This window comes from Pan troglodytes, chromosome 18 (assembly GCF_028858775.2).
Source record: "Pan troglodytes isolate AG18354 chromosome 18, NHGRI_mPanTro3-v2.0_pri, whole genome shotgun sequence".
Taxonomy (NCBI): domain Eukaryota; kingdom Metazoa; phylum Chordata; class Mammalia; order Primates; family Hominidae; genus Pan; species Pan troglodytes.
The window spans coordinates 64,431,415-64,447,676 of record NC_072416.2 but is presented as its reverse complement, the minus strand read 5'-3'; the positions used below and the strand labels follow the sequence as shown (position 1 = coordinate 64,447,676).

Genomic DNA, 16,262 nt, shown 5'->3' with positions numbered 1-16,262 from the left:
ACAGACCACAGAGGATCTCAACCATGTGACAAGGGCTCTGTTGGAGGGATATGTTAAGTTTGTGGTAACTGGGAGAGGGAGTGACTTAGTTGTGACAGGGATGGGCAGTGGATGGGGCAGGTGGTGCTAAAGGATTTAGAAGGGTTAGGCAGGCAAGTAGGGAGGGGACTGGTGCTCCAGGAAGAGGGAAGAGCATTTGCAAAGGCCTGGAGTGGAGAGGGCCTGTGGCTGCTTGGAAGAGCTGCAGACTCCCCACTGTCTCACTCCTTTGTTCATTCATCCATCCACTTGCTCTGGGCCAGGCACTGTGCTGGGCACAGGAGCCACTAAGGTGAGGCCAACCTAGCTCTGCCTTAGGGTCTCAAAGTTAGAGCAGGGAGACAGACAATTATTACAAGAGCAGAAATATACATGGATGCCTTGCAGAGGAGGGAGGATGGTACTATGGTCTAAATGTCTCCCCAAATTCATTTGTTGGAACTTAATCCCCATTGTTGTGGCATTAAGAGGTAGGCCTTCTGGAAAGTGATTAACTCAAAAGAGCTCCGCTCTTATGAATGAATTAGTGCTTTATTGAAGGACTGGAAGGAACCAGCTTAGGCCCTTTTTGCATTTTTGCTTTCTGCCATGTGAGGATGCAGCAAGGAGGCCCTCACCAGACACTGAATGCTGTGCCTTGATCTTGTATTTCCCAGCCTCCAGAACGGTGAGGAATACATTTCTGTTGTTTATAAGTTACCCAGTCTATGTTTTGTTATAGCAGCACAAAAGGCCTAAGACAGATGGGCAGGGAAGTCTTCTTAGAGGAGATCTTCAAGGTTTGACTTGAGAAAGAGTTGGGCAAGTGAAGAAGCAGGGATGGCCACTCTTTACAGGGAGAATAGCATGTGCAAAGGCCCAGATCACTTGTTCATTCATTGGTCACTTGTTTATTCACTCACTCATTGTATTCATTTATTCAACAAGTAGGTAGTGAATGCCAGTTATGCAGTTAAGTGTCTATACTATGCACAGAGACTACAAAGTGAATAATTGGGGTGCTCTCAACCTAAGAGTGTTTCAGTCAGCTTAGGCTAAGTTATGTTGTGGTGACAAACAAACCCCAAATATTGGTAGCTTATGACGATGAAGGTTTATTTTTAGCTCATGTTATATGTTCATTGCTGGTGGCACAGAGAAGAGAGATAGTAGAACCATACATTGGTTCTTAAAGTTTCTGCTCTGGGGTGGCATAAGTCTCTTCCACTTACATTTTATTTGACAGGATGAGTCACATGGCCAAGCTTGATGTCAGTGCATCAGGGATACCAATCCTCCCACAGAGAAGGGCAGTGAATATTTTGACCAATAACACACTCTACCATATGTCTGAGTAAAGGCTAATAACTCAGTCTGACTAGAATGTATGGCATGAGGGTGGCTACAAAAATAAAGAGATTAAGAAGTCAAGGAGAAGCTATATCATGTAGGGCCTTGGGTACCAGGCTAAAGAGTTTGGGTTCCATTGATTTTCAATGGAGAGCCACTGAAGATATGAAAAGTTCTGTTGAGTTTTGAGCAAGGGAGAGTAAGATCTTATTTATGCTTTAGAAAAATCATTTCAGTAGCTTCAGGAAAAGGCCTGGGGGTGGGGGGATTGAGGCTAGAAATAAGAAAACCAACTGAAAAGTTGTGGGAATACCATAGCAGAGTGAATGTTCAAACTAAGGTTGGAACAGTAGAGACGGAGAGGGCTTCTAGAGCTGTTAGGAACAGAATCAAGGGAATTTCATTAGTACATTGTTCAACAGGTATTTTAGAAACAAAGAATGAATGAGACCAGGTGTGGTGGCTCATGCCTGTAATCCCAGCACTCTGGGAGACCAAGGCAGGTGGATCACTTGAGGCCAGGAGTTCGAGACTAGCCTGGCCAAACATGGTGAAACCCCGTCTCTACTAAAAATATAAAAATTAGCCAGTCATGGTGGTGCATGCCTGTAATTCCAGCTACTCAGGAGGCTGAGGCGCAAGAATCCCTTGAACCTGGGAGGTGGAGGCTGCAATGAGCCAAGATCACGCTACTGCACTCCAGCCTGGGTGATGGAGTGAGACTCTGTCTCAAAAAAAAAAAAAAAAAAGAATAAATGAATAAGTAACAGAGTGCCCCTGAACCTTGTACATCAATGAAGTGACCAATAAATTGATCCCTTATAAAATGAGACAGACCCTGATCAAATTTTTTTCATTATTTTCAAATTTTGTTGATGACTTTCAAAAGTTTACTTTTAATTTACATATGGTAATTTTTTTTGGAGTACAGCTTTATGATTTTGACAAATGCATGGACTTGTGTAACCACTACCACAATTAAGATATTCAACAGTTCCATCACCCTAAAAGTCTCTCTAATGCAGCTTCTCTTTGTTAGTCCAATCCTCCCTTCTCCCCAACTCTTGGAAACCCTGATATGTTCTCTGTTGCTACAGTTTTGCCTTTGCAGAATATTGTATAAATGGGATCACACAGTATGTAGTCTTTGGAGTCTAACTTCTTTCAAATGGCGTAATGCACTTGAGATTCACCGAAGTTGTTGCATGTATCAATGTTTCTTTCCTTTTTACTGCTCGATAATGTTTCATTTTATGGCTGTGCCAGAGCTGGTTTATTCACTTGTCTTAGTCCATTTGGGCTATATAACAAAATATCATAAACTGTGTGGTTTGTAAACAACAGAAATGTATTTATCTCAGTTCCAGGGGCTGGCAAATCTAAGATAAAGGCATCAGCAGATTTGGTAGATTGAGTGTCTGGTGAGGGTCCACTTATTGGTTCATAGACAGCACCTTCTAGCTATATCTGACATGGTGGATGGGGATCTTCTGGGGCCTCTTTTGTCAGGACACTGTGTTAGTCCATTCTTTTTTTTTTTCTGAGGCGGAGTCTCACTCTGCCACCCAGGCTAGAGTGCAGTGGTGTGATCTCGGCTCACTGCAACCTCTGCTTCCTGGGTTCAAGCAATTCTCCTACCTCAGCCTACTGAGTAGCTGGGATTACAGGCGTGCACCACCATGCCTGCTAAGTTTTGTATTTTAGTAGAGATAGGGTCTCACCATGTTGGCCAGGCTGGTCTTGAACTCCTGGCCTCAAGTGATCCACCCACCTCCCAAACTGCTGGGATTACAGGCGTGAGCCACCGTGCTTGGCCTTTGTCCATTGTTGCATTGCTATAAAGAAATACTTGAGACTGAGTGATTTATAAAGAAAAGAGGTTTTATTGGCTCATAATTCTGCAGACTGTACAGGAAACATGGTGCTGGCATCTCCTCGACTTCTGGGGGGACCTCAGGAAGCTTTTACTCATGGTGGAAGATAAAGCAGGAGAAGGCACATCACATGGCAAAATTGTGTGGGGGGGAATGCCACATACTTTTAAACAACCAGATCTCACATGAACTCAGAGTGAGAGCTCACTTATCACCAAGGGGATGTGCCAAGCCATTAATGAGGGATCCACCTCCATGACCAAACACCTCACACCAGGCCCCACTTCCAGCACTGGAGACTATATTTCAACATGAGATTTGGAAGAGTTACATATTCTAACCATATCAGGCACTGACCCTGTTCCTGAGCGGTCTGACTTCATAATTTAATCCCACCCTAAAGTCCCCACTTCCAAATACCCATGCATTGGGGATTAGGTTTCAACTTATAAATTTTGGAAGGACAGAAACATTCAGACCATAGCACCCCTCACCAGTTGAGGGACATTTTGTTGTTTCTGGTTTTGGTGTTATAACTTTATAAGAAACTGCCAAACTGTTTCGTAAAGTGGTTTTACCATTTTGCATTCCCATTAGCAATGTATGAGTGCTCCAGTGGCTCTGCAGTTGGTATTGTCAGTTTTTTCCCCATTATAGTAGGTACGTAGTGGCATGTCATTGTGGTTTCAATGTGCATTTCCCTGATGAGTAATGATGCTGAGAATCTTATGCTTATTTGCCATCCATATATCTTCTTTATTTATGCTTATTTGACATCCATATAATCTTCTTTAGTGAAGTGTCTGTTCAAATATTTTGCCCATTTTTAACTTGGGTTGCTTATTTTCTTACTGTTGAGTTTGAGAGTACTTCCTATAGTCTGTATATCCTTTGTCAGGCATATGACAGTCCATGGCTTTTCTTTTTGTTCTTATAATTTTAATTTTGCTCTTTTTAGAGCAAAAGTTTCTAGTTTTAATGAAATCCAACTTATAAATTTTTTCTTTTTATGAATTAAATTCTTGATGTAATCTCCAAGAACTCTGCCTAATTGTAGGTCATGAAGATTTTACCTATATTTTATTTTAAAAGTTTAAAAGTTTTTATGTTTTACATTTAGGTCTATGATTCTTTTTGAATTAATTTTTTGTATAAAATGAACATATAGGTCAAACATTTTTTTCCTGCATATGGATGTCTAATTGTTTCCGCATCATTTATTGAAAATTCTGTCCTTTCTCCATTGAATTATTTTTTCGTCTTTGCCAAAATTCAATTGATCTTATTTGTGGATCTATTTCTGAACTCTTTATTATATTCCACATAGATATATAGACAGATAGATATATAGAATGTGTCTCTCCTTTTGCCAGTACCATACTGACTCGATGACTGTAGCTTTATAAGAAGCCTTGGAATCAGATAATGTGAATCCTTTAACTTTTTTCTCCTTTTCTCAAAGCTGTTTGGCTCTTCTACATTCTTTGGATTTTTATGTGAATGTTGGAATCAGCTTGTCAATTTATATAGCCAGTTAGGATTTTGATTGTGATTGGGTTGAATCTATAGATCAATTTGGATAGAATTTACATTTTAATAATTCTGAGACTTCCAATTCATGAACATGGTATATCTCTCCATTTATTTACACTTTCTTTGATTCCTTCATTAGTGTTTTGTAGTTTTCAGCATACAGGTCCTGTACTTACTTTGTTAGATGGTAACCAAGAATTTCATTTTTAAAAGTTGCATCTGTCAATTTTTAACACATTGTCTCTCTTGATCCATCACTCATATATTTGCTAGTGAGTCTTCACTTACTGTAGAATGCTTATTATAAAGAGAATTTTTAAATCTTGCAAAAGACAAAGGATTTCATAAAGTTGACAGGAGCATTATTGGAGAAATACTCAAATTTACGGAGCCAGTGACAAAGGAAGATCCAGATGAGTTGGGCAAATTAACAAAAAGAGTATCGACAAGGCAGATAAAAAATGACTTGAAAGAGGGAATGATTTAAATATCAAAGGATTATGAGAAGCCTTTGGGAAAACTAATGAGCCTGGAATATTTGTATAAAAATTCTCTTGTGTAAATCAAAGATAAAATACAAGTAAGCTACATTATGTTCCTGTATATTTATGTTGGGAAAATATCAACACTTGAATTATCCTTTCTTTAAGAGTTAGAAAATGGTTGCAGTAAAAATCAAAACTTTCTTATATAAAATATGAAAAATTTAGAATAATTTTTGGTTTTATTTTAAAGTCTCAATCAACCCTTACCTTCCAGTAATTATTAGAAAAATCAGGTCACTATTTTAAGTAGATTCATTTCAATTAGCCTTATAGTTCTTACTCCTGCAGCCAGTAGACAAACCCTGGGTTTATTAGCTGATCCAAATGGACACTCAAAAATATGCCAGGCCTTCAGCTTCAGGAATGGCCAGATGCGGAATCCCAGATTTGGTGAGCTGAGAATTCCTGTGTGATGGAAGAACTCTAAGATGACCCCAAATTATCCCCACCGCTGGTACTCCAGCCCTGTGTAATCCCCTCCACTTGAGTGTGGCAGGACTTGGGACTCATTTATAATGAATAGAATAGAAAAGGTGACCAAGGTGACAGGATGTCACTTCAGTGATTGCATTAGATAAGACTGCAATGTCCTCTTGCTAGTGGACTCTCTCTCTCGCAGGCTTTGATGAAGCAGGTGAGCATGTTGGGGAGGCCCTCAGTTCAACGGGCTGCAAGGACTGAATTCATTCAACTCTGTGGTCTTGGAAGTGGGTCCTTCTCTAGTCAAGGCTTGAGATAAGATTTTGTGGATGACACTTTGATTGTAGCTTTCAGAGGGGATCCTGAAGCAGAGAACCCAGCAATGTTATTCCTGGACGCCCAGCCCACAGAAACTATGAAGTGATAAATGCATATTTTTCTAAGCTGTGAAATTTGTTACAGAGCAGTGGATAAGGAATACACCCTGCTGCATTTAGCCATTTAGCCATTCTTACATAAACCCACCGTACATATGATTCATTTAGTTCCAGTATAAACTTCTCACTAAAGACCCTGTATTAGTCCGTTCTCACACTGCTATAAATAACTACTTGATACTGGGTAATTTCTGAAGAAAAGAGGTTTAATTGCCTCACAGTTCCGCAGGCTGTGCAGGAAGCATGGCTGGGGAGTCCTCAGGAAGCTTACAATCATGGCGGAAGGGTGAAGTGGAAGCAAGCACCTTCTTCACATGGCAGAGCGGGAGAGCAAGAGTGAAGGGGGAAGTGCTACACACATTTAAACAACCAGATCTCCTGAGAACTCACTCACTATCATGAGAATAGCAAGGGGGAAATCCACCTCCATGATCCAGTCACCTCCTATCAGGTCCCTCCCCCAACACTGGGAATTACAATTCAACATGAGATTTGGGTGGGGACACAGAGCCAAACCATATCCAAACCCTATTAGACCCACACTTCTTTCCCTCCCTCCTTCCCTTCCTCCCTCCCTCCCTCCCTTCCTTCTTTCTTTTCTTCTGTTAGGAAAGATTATGAAAGACTTTCAAATAGGAAAAAAAAAAAAATTACTGGGTTTTTTGTCTGGTACACTTTTCTAGGTTATTGCCTTTCATCGTCTTTGAGCTATTTTACAACTCTGTAAGTTGAAGAAAACTTAGATTAATGCAAATTATTCTTGCCCATGGGAGTACAAATGATTATGTCCAACGGAATGCAGTCTATCTTTACCCTGTGGATAGACCAGTTTTATTTCTGTATGTAAGTTGATTTCAGCATTCCTTATTGGCTTTATTGTGGGATTCTCTGAATACTCCTTTCAGTGGGTTGTAACATTGGACAGGTTCTATCATAAACTAACGAGTTAAATAAAACCTTTGATACATATTCATTTTACATGAGTAAAGAGTTATGATTTTTACCTTAAAAAACAATCTTTTAACATTTTCTTCCTCCTTCCCTTCCTTCCTTCCTGTTAACATTGAATAATTACTATGTGCCAAATTTGGTTCTATTACCTTTTCAAGATTTATTTCTTTTGACTTTCACAAAAACTTAGAGTAGGCAGTATATTACCTTATTTTATTTACAAATGAGAAAATTGTGACTCAGGGAGGTTAAGAAACTAACTCTGCTTGTAGGAGAGCACTGACTCATCCAGGACTGCTGACTCTGAACCACCTGGCCTGGGACTGAGGAGTTTCCAGGACACAGGACTTTTAGTACTAAAACGACGAGAGTCCTGGGCAAGCCAGGATGAGCCTATCACCCTGCATAGCTCCAGAAAGCCCAGGAAATGGACTCACCATGTTTAGCTTCAGATGTCCTGTCTTATCTCCCAAGCCCTGCCCAGTACATGCTGGTGTTTTGCTTCAGGGCTGTTGTCACCAAGTTCTTAGTGCTGTGTCTGCAAATGTCCCGGATGACTTTCACTCTTCCCTATGCTTTGCAAAATATTGGCTGCTTTATGTAGTGCTCTAGGGAGGGCTGTTCTAGCTCCTGCCCAATGCCCTGTGTCTATAGGCCTTTCCCTGCTCAGCCAGCAAAAGCCAAAGGCAGAGTTCTGTTGCTTCCTTCCCTGTGAAGATTCACTTCCTGCCCAGAGTCTGATCTGAAAACAAAAGACTCTTGTTCAGCACAGCTTCCTGCGTAACAACATTAAACATCCCCTTGGCAACCATTATACAGGAATATTATAAGATAACTGTGCTTTCTATGCCCTAGGCTACAAGACCACATTGCAAAGTTTTGTGAAGTCTCCTTAAGTGTTGGGGCATACACAGATTTCCTAAGCATCCCAAATAAACTCTGGATGGGCTGAGAGAAATAGGCCCCAGCTGTTTCTCTTATCTTTGAGGAAGAGGAATGTTGGATATTTCTATGCACTGCAGAATCCTATGGAAGTCACTTGGCTGAAAAACCGGGTTTCCCTCATCTCAGAGACTGTAACTGCTCTGATCCAGAAAGTGGCTGGAAATTTGCTGTTAACTCCAAAGGTTAACAGGATTAGACTCCCACCGACGAAATTCAAAGAAATGCTTTCAGAAGTAAGCAAACAGACAGACAAAATTAATCAACCCTTTAACAACAGATTTTCTGGATTCAAGGGTGATGACTTCAAAAACAATTCAGTTAATTCTTTTTTTTTTTTTTTGGACAGTCTCACTCTGTCGCCCAGGCTGGAGAGCAGTGGTGCGATCTTGGCTCACTGCAACCTCTGCCTCTGAGGTTCAAGCGATTCTCCTGCCTCAGCCTCCTGAGTAGCTGGGATTATAGGCAGCTGCCACCATGCCCGGCTAATTTTTGTATTTTTAGTAGAGACAGGGTTTCGCTACGTTGGTCAGGCTGGTAATTCTTAAAAGTCTCTGTTGCATTAATAGTGAACTCAACTTTTTTAAAAAACAGAAAGTTTTAGTGTTAAAAAATGATATTTGGGGATAAATTTTGCTTATCAATTCACTGTTTTCCAGTGACAAAAAAGTGCTTAGAAATCAACATTAAGATAACTTTTTTTGATTATAAAAATAATATATACTACTTATAGGAAATTTGCAAAACAGAATAGAGAAGAAAATAAAAATTTTTCATAATTTCATAACCTGAAGATGGATATCTACTAGAAAAAATTGAGATCTGACTGTAAATAATTCATTGGGTTTTGCTTTTTAGCCTTGACCTTGAATTTAGCTCAAGATCACCACGTCCCAACATGACTTTTAATGGTTGCCCGGTAGTGTTTTGTGGATTTGCCATAATTTACCTAACCAATCTCTTATTGTTGGACATTTACATTGTTTCGAATCTTTTGCTTGTAAGTAACACTGAACTTACTGAGGCAGATACACCCAGTGCATCTTAGGTCCCTAGGAGGTCCTTAGCAATCCCTAGAAGGGGGATTGCTGGGTGGTCTGAGGTTTGGATTGTGAACATCAGAGACTCTACCAGTCACCTTGAAGACAGTAGGATTTATTCGAAGGATTCTTGACCTGGGAGGCGCCTGAAACCAGGGCGCTCAGGGACTGCAGCTCCGTTCCTGGCCCAGAGTCAACCTTCCAGGATTGGCTTGGCGAAAGCAGGGCGGGGCCGAGCAGGAGGACGAGGTGTGGACACTGCGGCAGGGCCACCCGGTGCAGGGAGGGATGGTGTGGTGCACTGTGACTCTCACAAATCCAAAGATCCGATGGCCAAGGTCAGCCGCTCTCGGAGAGCCGAGATTCTTGGTGCTGGCTGGGCTGCTGGAGACAGCGGGTACCCCGTTCCTTCGGGAAGGTGGGGGACTAGGTCCCTGGCTCTCTCTACCCCATCAGAGCCTGGTGCGACGGAGGAGCGTAGCGAGAGCCCAGGCAGGTTGTGGGGCCAGACCAGGTTCTCTGTCAAGGTCCAGAACCCCCAGAACCTGCGGTCCATTGATTGCCAGGATGCCCGGCCGCGGAGCTCGCAGACACCGGCCCTGGCTGAGCATTTATTGACACAGCGCGCCCCCTAGTGGTCATTTGCCATTACCAACCCAACAGCCGCGGACGATGCTCCTTGGTTCAGCCTCTAGCCCCCCAGGTCTGGGAAGTCTGTAGATTCGCATTGTCCTGCGACCCAGGAGGCAACGGTTGAGGGTGGTCTAGGGGAATGGGAGAGTGTCTAGGCCCAACTCTGTCCCTAACTTGCCTGTGTGGCTCTGGCCACATCTCATCCCCGTCTGGGTCTCACCTTGGACATCTGTGAAATGAGGAAGGTCATGCTGGCTTCACAGGTTTGGCCTGGGGGAGGGGAAGGGCTCTGAGCCTCTGCTCCCCTTGCCCACTTTCGGTAGGCTTGGGACCCAGGGTTGGCTGGAGCAGGCATGTGCAGTGTGGTGAGAAGATTCCAGGCCACTGGGTTTGGGGTACGATAAAATGTACAAATTCAGAGGCAGGCCCTCCTCCACTACGAAGATCACTCTTCCTACCTTAGGGTAAACAGGTTCCAAGCAGAGGAGGTGACCAGGGTGGCCAAGAGCTCAGAGCCAGGCCCCCTTGAAGGTTGGAGTGACAGAGATTGTCTCATCTGGAGGTGTCTTGGGGATGGGGAGGCTTCTTGGAGAAGAAAGTAGTGAACAGATCTCATGGGCTCCAGGGATTGGACAACCGTGAGTTCAGGGAGCAGGTACTTCAGACAGGTGGGAAAACAGCTTAAAAACCAGCTGGAAGGGGTGACATTGGCAGGAATGGCTGAGTAAGGAGCACTTCTCCCCGAGAAAAGCAATGAGAATACTGGCCAAAATTGTCAAAACCAACTTTTTCAGAACTCTGAAAACTAATTCAATCCAGGGTGTACCTATTTTTTTTTTTTAAAACAGCTAAATATTGGTAAGAACAGTGAGCTTGATGGCATTGTCCTTTTTTTTTTTTTTTTTTTAATAGAGACTAGGTCTCACTATGTTGCCCAGGCTGGTCTCAAACTCCTATATTCAAGCAATCCTCCCTCCTCAGCCTCCTAAAGTGTTGGGATTACAGGCATGAGCCACCACACCTGGCAGAGCTTGATGGCATTTTAACTTGCCCTAGTCCCATCCCCTTCTCCTGAGACCTGTGGTAGCCTTGAACCCAGTAGATTCATAATCATGGTGATAACCAGCAGCCTAGAGACAAACAGATCAGAACAGGGTTGGAGCTTCTGCAAAGTCTAATTCCCAGATAACTGTCATTATTCAACTTGTCTGGTAGTTCCCTGGAAGAAACTCCACTTGCAAGGCTGTGTTCTTTTGATCTGACTTGATACCCATTCAATACACACAGCCTTTTCTCTGAGGTTATTTGTTGAAAGTAATCAGTGGCAATTGTTTAACGTTGCAGCTGCCTGAGGCAGTGATAGTGACTGGGGCAAATAAGAAGCTAAAAAAAATTTTAAAAGGAAAAGTTAAGGAATGAGCTGTCCATAGAGGCTTTGAAAAGCTTTGGCATATTCCTAGGAATCTATAATGTCCCCTTTTCTGTAAGTTCCTCTGATGATGGTGGTGGTGGTGTGTGTGTGCATGTGTGTGTGTATGTGTATTTGTGCATGCATGTGCATGCTTGTATGCATGTTTATATGTTTGTGCATGTGTGTGTGTTTCACAAGTGCTCTCTCAGCTCTAGAAATGGAAGAATCTCAAAGGTTTTCTTTCTCTTTTTTTGAGACAGGATCTCACTCTGTCACCCAGGCTGGAGTGTAGTGGTGCGTTCAGAGCTCAGTGAAGCCTTGATCTCCCAGGCTGAAGTGATTCTCCTATCTCAGCCTCCCAAGTAGCTGGGACCACAGGTGCCTGCCACCATGCCTGGCTAATTAATTTTTTTTTGGTAGAGATAGGGTCTGCCTATGTTGCCCAGGCTAAAGATTTTTCTTTATTTAGGTATAAAAAAATACAGTACTTGTCATGCACCAGTTTGGCCAATATATAGACATTATCTGTAGAGCAATTACTACAATTATAGAAAATAGAAGGTTACAGGAATTATTTTTCCAACTAAAAAACCTGAATTAATATTGTTAGCCTAAATAACAACCTGCTTATTATGCAAAAACCCTTCTTCTATATGTCTGTGAGAGCTAGAAACTTGTAAGTATCATTAGTAAAAAAATCATTATAAGAAGCTAGTTATTGGTTAAAACAAACAAGTCAGTGTTATCTACAATCCCTTGCAGTGTGAGGGGCTTTGCCTAGAGGGAACCTCGGTCCATGATGAAGGGTGAGCTGGGTGTCTCCTTCTCTGCCCCTCTCTGTTGACTGATGCCACTTCTTCAAGGTGTGTTTGCAGTGAAACGTTCCAGTGGAAGATGCATGGGTGACCACAGAGGTTGGGCAGGGCAGGGCCTTGCCTTCTGCAAGGTGTGCCTGAGGGTCAGTTCCCTGAGATGTGACAACAGCGAGGTGTAAAGGCACATGGCTCGGCTCCGTCATGCAGTCATGAGTGGGTTTGGACATTGTCCAGTCTTGCTAAAGGCCACATCTTGGGTTCCTCTAAACCAAGGGATAAGGAGTAGACAGAGAAAAGAAAGAGAGCATGGACTGGCGACCAGGTGAGGCAGAGAAGGGGAGAGGTCTTCTGCTCTGGGAACATCTGCCCCTTCTCAGGCAAAACTGGAGGGGTGCTGAGGAGTCTCAAAGCAAGGTCTCAGCTCTTCCAGGCCTTCTCCAGAGGGGGTGGGTGTGGAGGTGGCCCTCACCCTGTGATCTGTCACTCCTGATCTCCACTGCCCCTCCAGAATGAATTCACAGTTGCTTCAAAGTTTAATAAGCCATTTCCCTGAATGTGGTTCAGTGCTCAGTACAGCACAGTTACTGGCATGGCAGGCCAGTGAGGTCACTTCAGGACCCAAGGTCAGGAGCTGCCATGGGGCCCCTTCCTCCCTCTTGACAGGCTGGAGAGGGGTTGGGGAGTGGTGGGGCACTTGGAGTGGAGTATGGAGTTGGAGCAGGGCTAGGGCTCCCGAGAGAGGGCATGATGGTCAGTCTCCCTTGGGAATGGGCTGCAGAGAATCCTGCCCCACAAGTCAAGCTGTCCAGGCCTTTGCCTCCAGGCAGATAGGCACCAGGACCTCACCAGCCTTACCAGGGCGTTCAGGGACCCTAGAAAAAGACCCTGCAGCAGTTAAACACAGTCTGTTTTGCTTTGCAGCCTTGGGGAGCCAGAGGAAGTCTTTGGGTTAGATGGCGGTCTGTGGGTGACAGGGTTATGTGGATGTCTGAGCCCAGACAGAACACCAGCCTGGATTTGCCAGCATTTGAGAATAGTCATCACTGACATATATTCCTGGATATTTCAGGAACCTGGAGTTTGCTATCCCAAGGCTGATGAGGTCTCTGGGACCCACGAGGAAGGGGTGCTGGGCTGGGGAGTCACTGCCATTTTTGGAGGCTGTGGTGCCTGGCGTCTGACTGGCCTGGGCTGCAGGGGGTTTGGGCCCCCAGGCCCAGAGTGACCTCGGCCGCCTAATACAGCAGCTCCTCCCGGGGGTCCGAGCCATACAGCTCAGCCAGCATCTTAAACCTGGGTCCCCAGTCGTTAAGGAAGTCGTAATCCACGTCAGAGTCGGATGAGTCGGTGCCCAGGGAGCTGAGGGACTCGGCTATGGACTCGGAGCCCTCGTAGCCGTAGATGTGCAGCGTGTCGTAGGGGGGGCCGTCGCCGTCGTGGTCCGCCTCGTCCTTCTTCACCTCGATCATGGCTGCCATCTCCCCGGGCCCTCCGTGTGCCCCAGGCGCGTGCCTCGGTGGCTTCTGCACCTGCGCATAGAGGGAAGGCCGGGCGTCCAGCGCGGGCCGCGGGGGCTTGGCCCCGCCGCGGCGCACCGAGTTGAGCACAGACACATCGTAGCTGGTGGTGTCCATCTCGCCGCCGCCCTCCTCGTCGTAGGTGACGAGCTGCTCGTGGATCTCCGGCACGCTCTTGCCGTGCGCGCGGGCCTGCTTCCGGAGCCGCCGCCGCAGGAAGATGAGCAGGGTGATCACTGCAGCCAGGGAGCCGAGCGGCAGAGTCAGACAAGGCTGGGGGCCTGGGCGGCCCCCCATGCCCCCATCCCCACTGCCCCCTGCAACCCCACCCCCACGCCCTCCCAGCATGCCCATCCCTTTGACCCCCCCTTCCCCTGCAACCCCATCCTTTTGGCCCCCCTTCCCCTGCAACCCCATCCCCGCCGTTCCCCCATACCCCCATCCCCGCCATCCCCCTACACCCCGTCCCTGCCGCTCCCCCGCACACTCATCCCCACCTCGCCCGACACTCCCACCGCTGCCGTTCCCCCACACCCATGGGCAGGTGCGGATGCTCAGCCTGTGGGAATCTCTGAGGGGTGTGGCTATGTGAGGGTCTTGGATCCCTAAGGAGGGGTAGACCTTGAAGTGCAGAGAGCTTCTAAAATTAGGCTCAGGCCTTCTAGCTTTGAGTTACTGAACAAACTACTATATACATAAGTAAAGCTGGGATGCCCTGGAAGGCAGCCCTGCCCCCCAGCCTCAGTTTCCTTGTCTGTAAAATGGAAATGATGACCTCCCTGCTCTGTTTATATTTGGGAGGATGGTTGTGAGGTCAAATGCAATTCTATTTGTGGTGGGGATGCCATCATCATCATTAATTATTAATAAAGGAGAAATCTCTGCTGGAGAAGTCCCAGAAGTGGGGCATACCGAGGCCACTCTCAGGAGGGCTACAGGCAGGAGAGGCCTGGAATCTGTATTGCAGGTGCCCCGTGGCTATATCCAGGCCTTGCCATGAGTGCCAGGGTGATCTCTAATCACCTGAGGGCTTCCTCTGGAGGATCAGCCCCTGCTGCGTCTCATGGCAAGTGAAATGCAGGATACAGTACATCACTGTGCTCCCCCAGTGGGATGATGCTGGGGGGTGGCCCCACGCTGCCTCCCGGCAACCCTATGGGAGGAGGCTCCAGTTCCTCACGATGGGAACATTCCACCTTCGCTGGCCTCCTCCCTTCCCAGCTTCACTCCCCCTCTGCCTTAGGAGGTATCCAGGGAAATAAACCACCTCCCAAATAAGCCACTTCCACCCCAATCCTCATCCCAGGGCTGCTCCCTGGGAAATCCAAACTAAGGCCTACAATGCTCCTAAAATTTCTGAGGCCCAAACAAGAAAAAAAATATGTATGAAGGCCGGAGGAATTCTATAAAAAGAAAGAAAGCACGTGGAGACAATCTAAACTAGAAGTTTTTAAACTTTCCATTTTAGAACTGGATCCTTTTTCCTTTTTCAAAAATAGGTTTTATGTAAATACATGCCCAGAACAATGCCTGGCACACAGTAAATGCTGAAAATATCTAAGTGGAAGGAGTGACTGTTATGTATAAGTTATTTTAAAGTGATACTGGCCTGATGCATGGGGGAGGAGTCCTGAGTCCCACCCCCTCCTCCTCCCTGGCTCATCCCCCACCGTGAGCACCCAGGTGGTTGGAGCTCACATCCTGCATCCTGCACATGAACTGGCTAAGGGCTGCATTGCAGATTGGAGGCAGGGTTGGGCCTGAACCTCTGGCCTCTACTTTTCCTGTGAAGCTTCCCCGCCTCCCAACACCTTCCATCCCCTTCCACCCACTGTGTCTTCTCCCCACCCTGCCCAGCACTGACCTGTGATGGTGAGGATGCAGAGTAAGATGGCTACCACTGCCTGGATGCTCACGCCCACCTGGGCGGCCATATCCTCGCAGAAGGTGAACTCGCCCTGCTCGTTGCACTTGCACACGGCCACGGTCAGCGTGCTGGTGCCCGTGCGACTTGGCATCCCATTGTCTGAGATGACCACGGGTAGGAAGTGGACCTTGGTATGCTCCCGGTCAAACTGCCCATACTTGACTGTGATGTTGGCCGTGTTATCTGGAAACACCAAGGCCTCGGAGTCAGGCTTTGCCATCTGCACAGATGGGGAAACCTGGCTCCTCCAGGAAGCCCTCCCTGACTGCACCAGCCTGCGTGCTCCCTGGGCTGCTTTTCTGCCCTTTGCACCCAGCGCCTCTTGTTTCAGCCATCTGAGTGCAGGTCTGTTCCTCCACAGAGGGGATATTTTGGGGCAGCTGCTTTGACCCAATCTCCAAGAATGCCTTGGTGAAAGAAGGTCAAATCCTTTGCCTTCTGTATTTGTGGGCAACTGATGCCTCTCCCCTTCCTCTTCCCTAACCCCACTCCAGTAACAGGAGGTTTTCTCTTTCAGCTCAATTAATTAATGCTCCGTTTCAAGCTTTGACAAGCAGTGGGGAAAAATAAAGTTTTAAAAAGTCTTTTAGCATTAGGCTAATTTCTAAGGCAGCTTCTGCTCTCTCTGAAAATCCATTGTTACATTGTTGAAAACAGTAAAAACAATGGGCATGTCCCTTGGGGCACAGAGAAAATGATTACATATAGAATTGCGGGTTTCCCAGGCAGTTTGGAACTGGGAAATGCTTTTGTCCAAATATTGGCCCCGCCCACCTTCCCAGATCCAATCAGTGGTTTCCTGTACCCAAGAATCCCCCAGGGAGCTTTTAAAACATGCTGATTTTCAGA

General features: G+C 45.8%; 1 protein-coding gene and 1 long non-coding RNA gene across 2 annotated transcripts in view; both read right to left on the bottom strand.

The window, feature by feature from the left end:
• Nucleotides 1-3,228: 3,228 nt before the first annotated feature.
• On the bottom strand, nt 3,229-7,867 carry LOC134808821 (uncharacterized). The gene is made up of 2 exons (XR_010152638.1): nt 7,566-7,867; nt 3,229-6,102 (listed from the first exon to the last, which is right to left on the bottom strand). It is a non-coding gene; the product is annotated as an uncharacterized LOC134808821 (long non-coding RNA).
• A 3,725-nt stretch (nt 7,868-11,592) lies between these two features.
• Nucleotides 11,593-16,262, bottom strand: part of CDH5 (cadherin 5) — a 37,789-nt gene continuing 33,119 nt past the window's right edge. Inside the window, exons 11-12 of the mRNA XM_523383.7 lie at nt 15,351-15,596; nt 11,593-13,722 (exon numbers count right to left, since the gene is read on the bottom strand). Of these exons, the coding sequence (XP_523383.3) occupies nt 13,205-13,722; nt 15,351-15,596 (764 nt within the window). The 3' untranslated portion in view covers nt 11,593-13,204. The remainder of the gene's footprint in view (nt 13,723-15,350; nt 15,597-16,262) is intronic.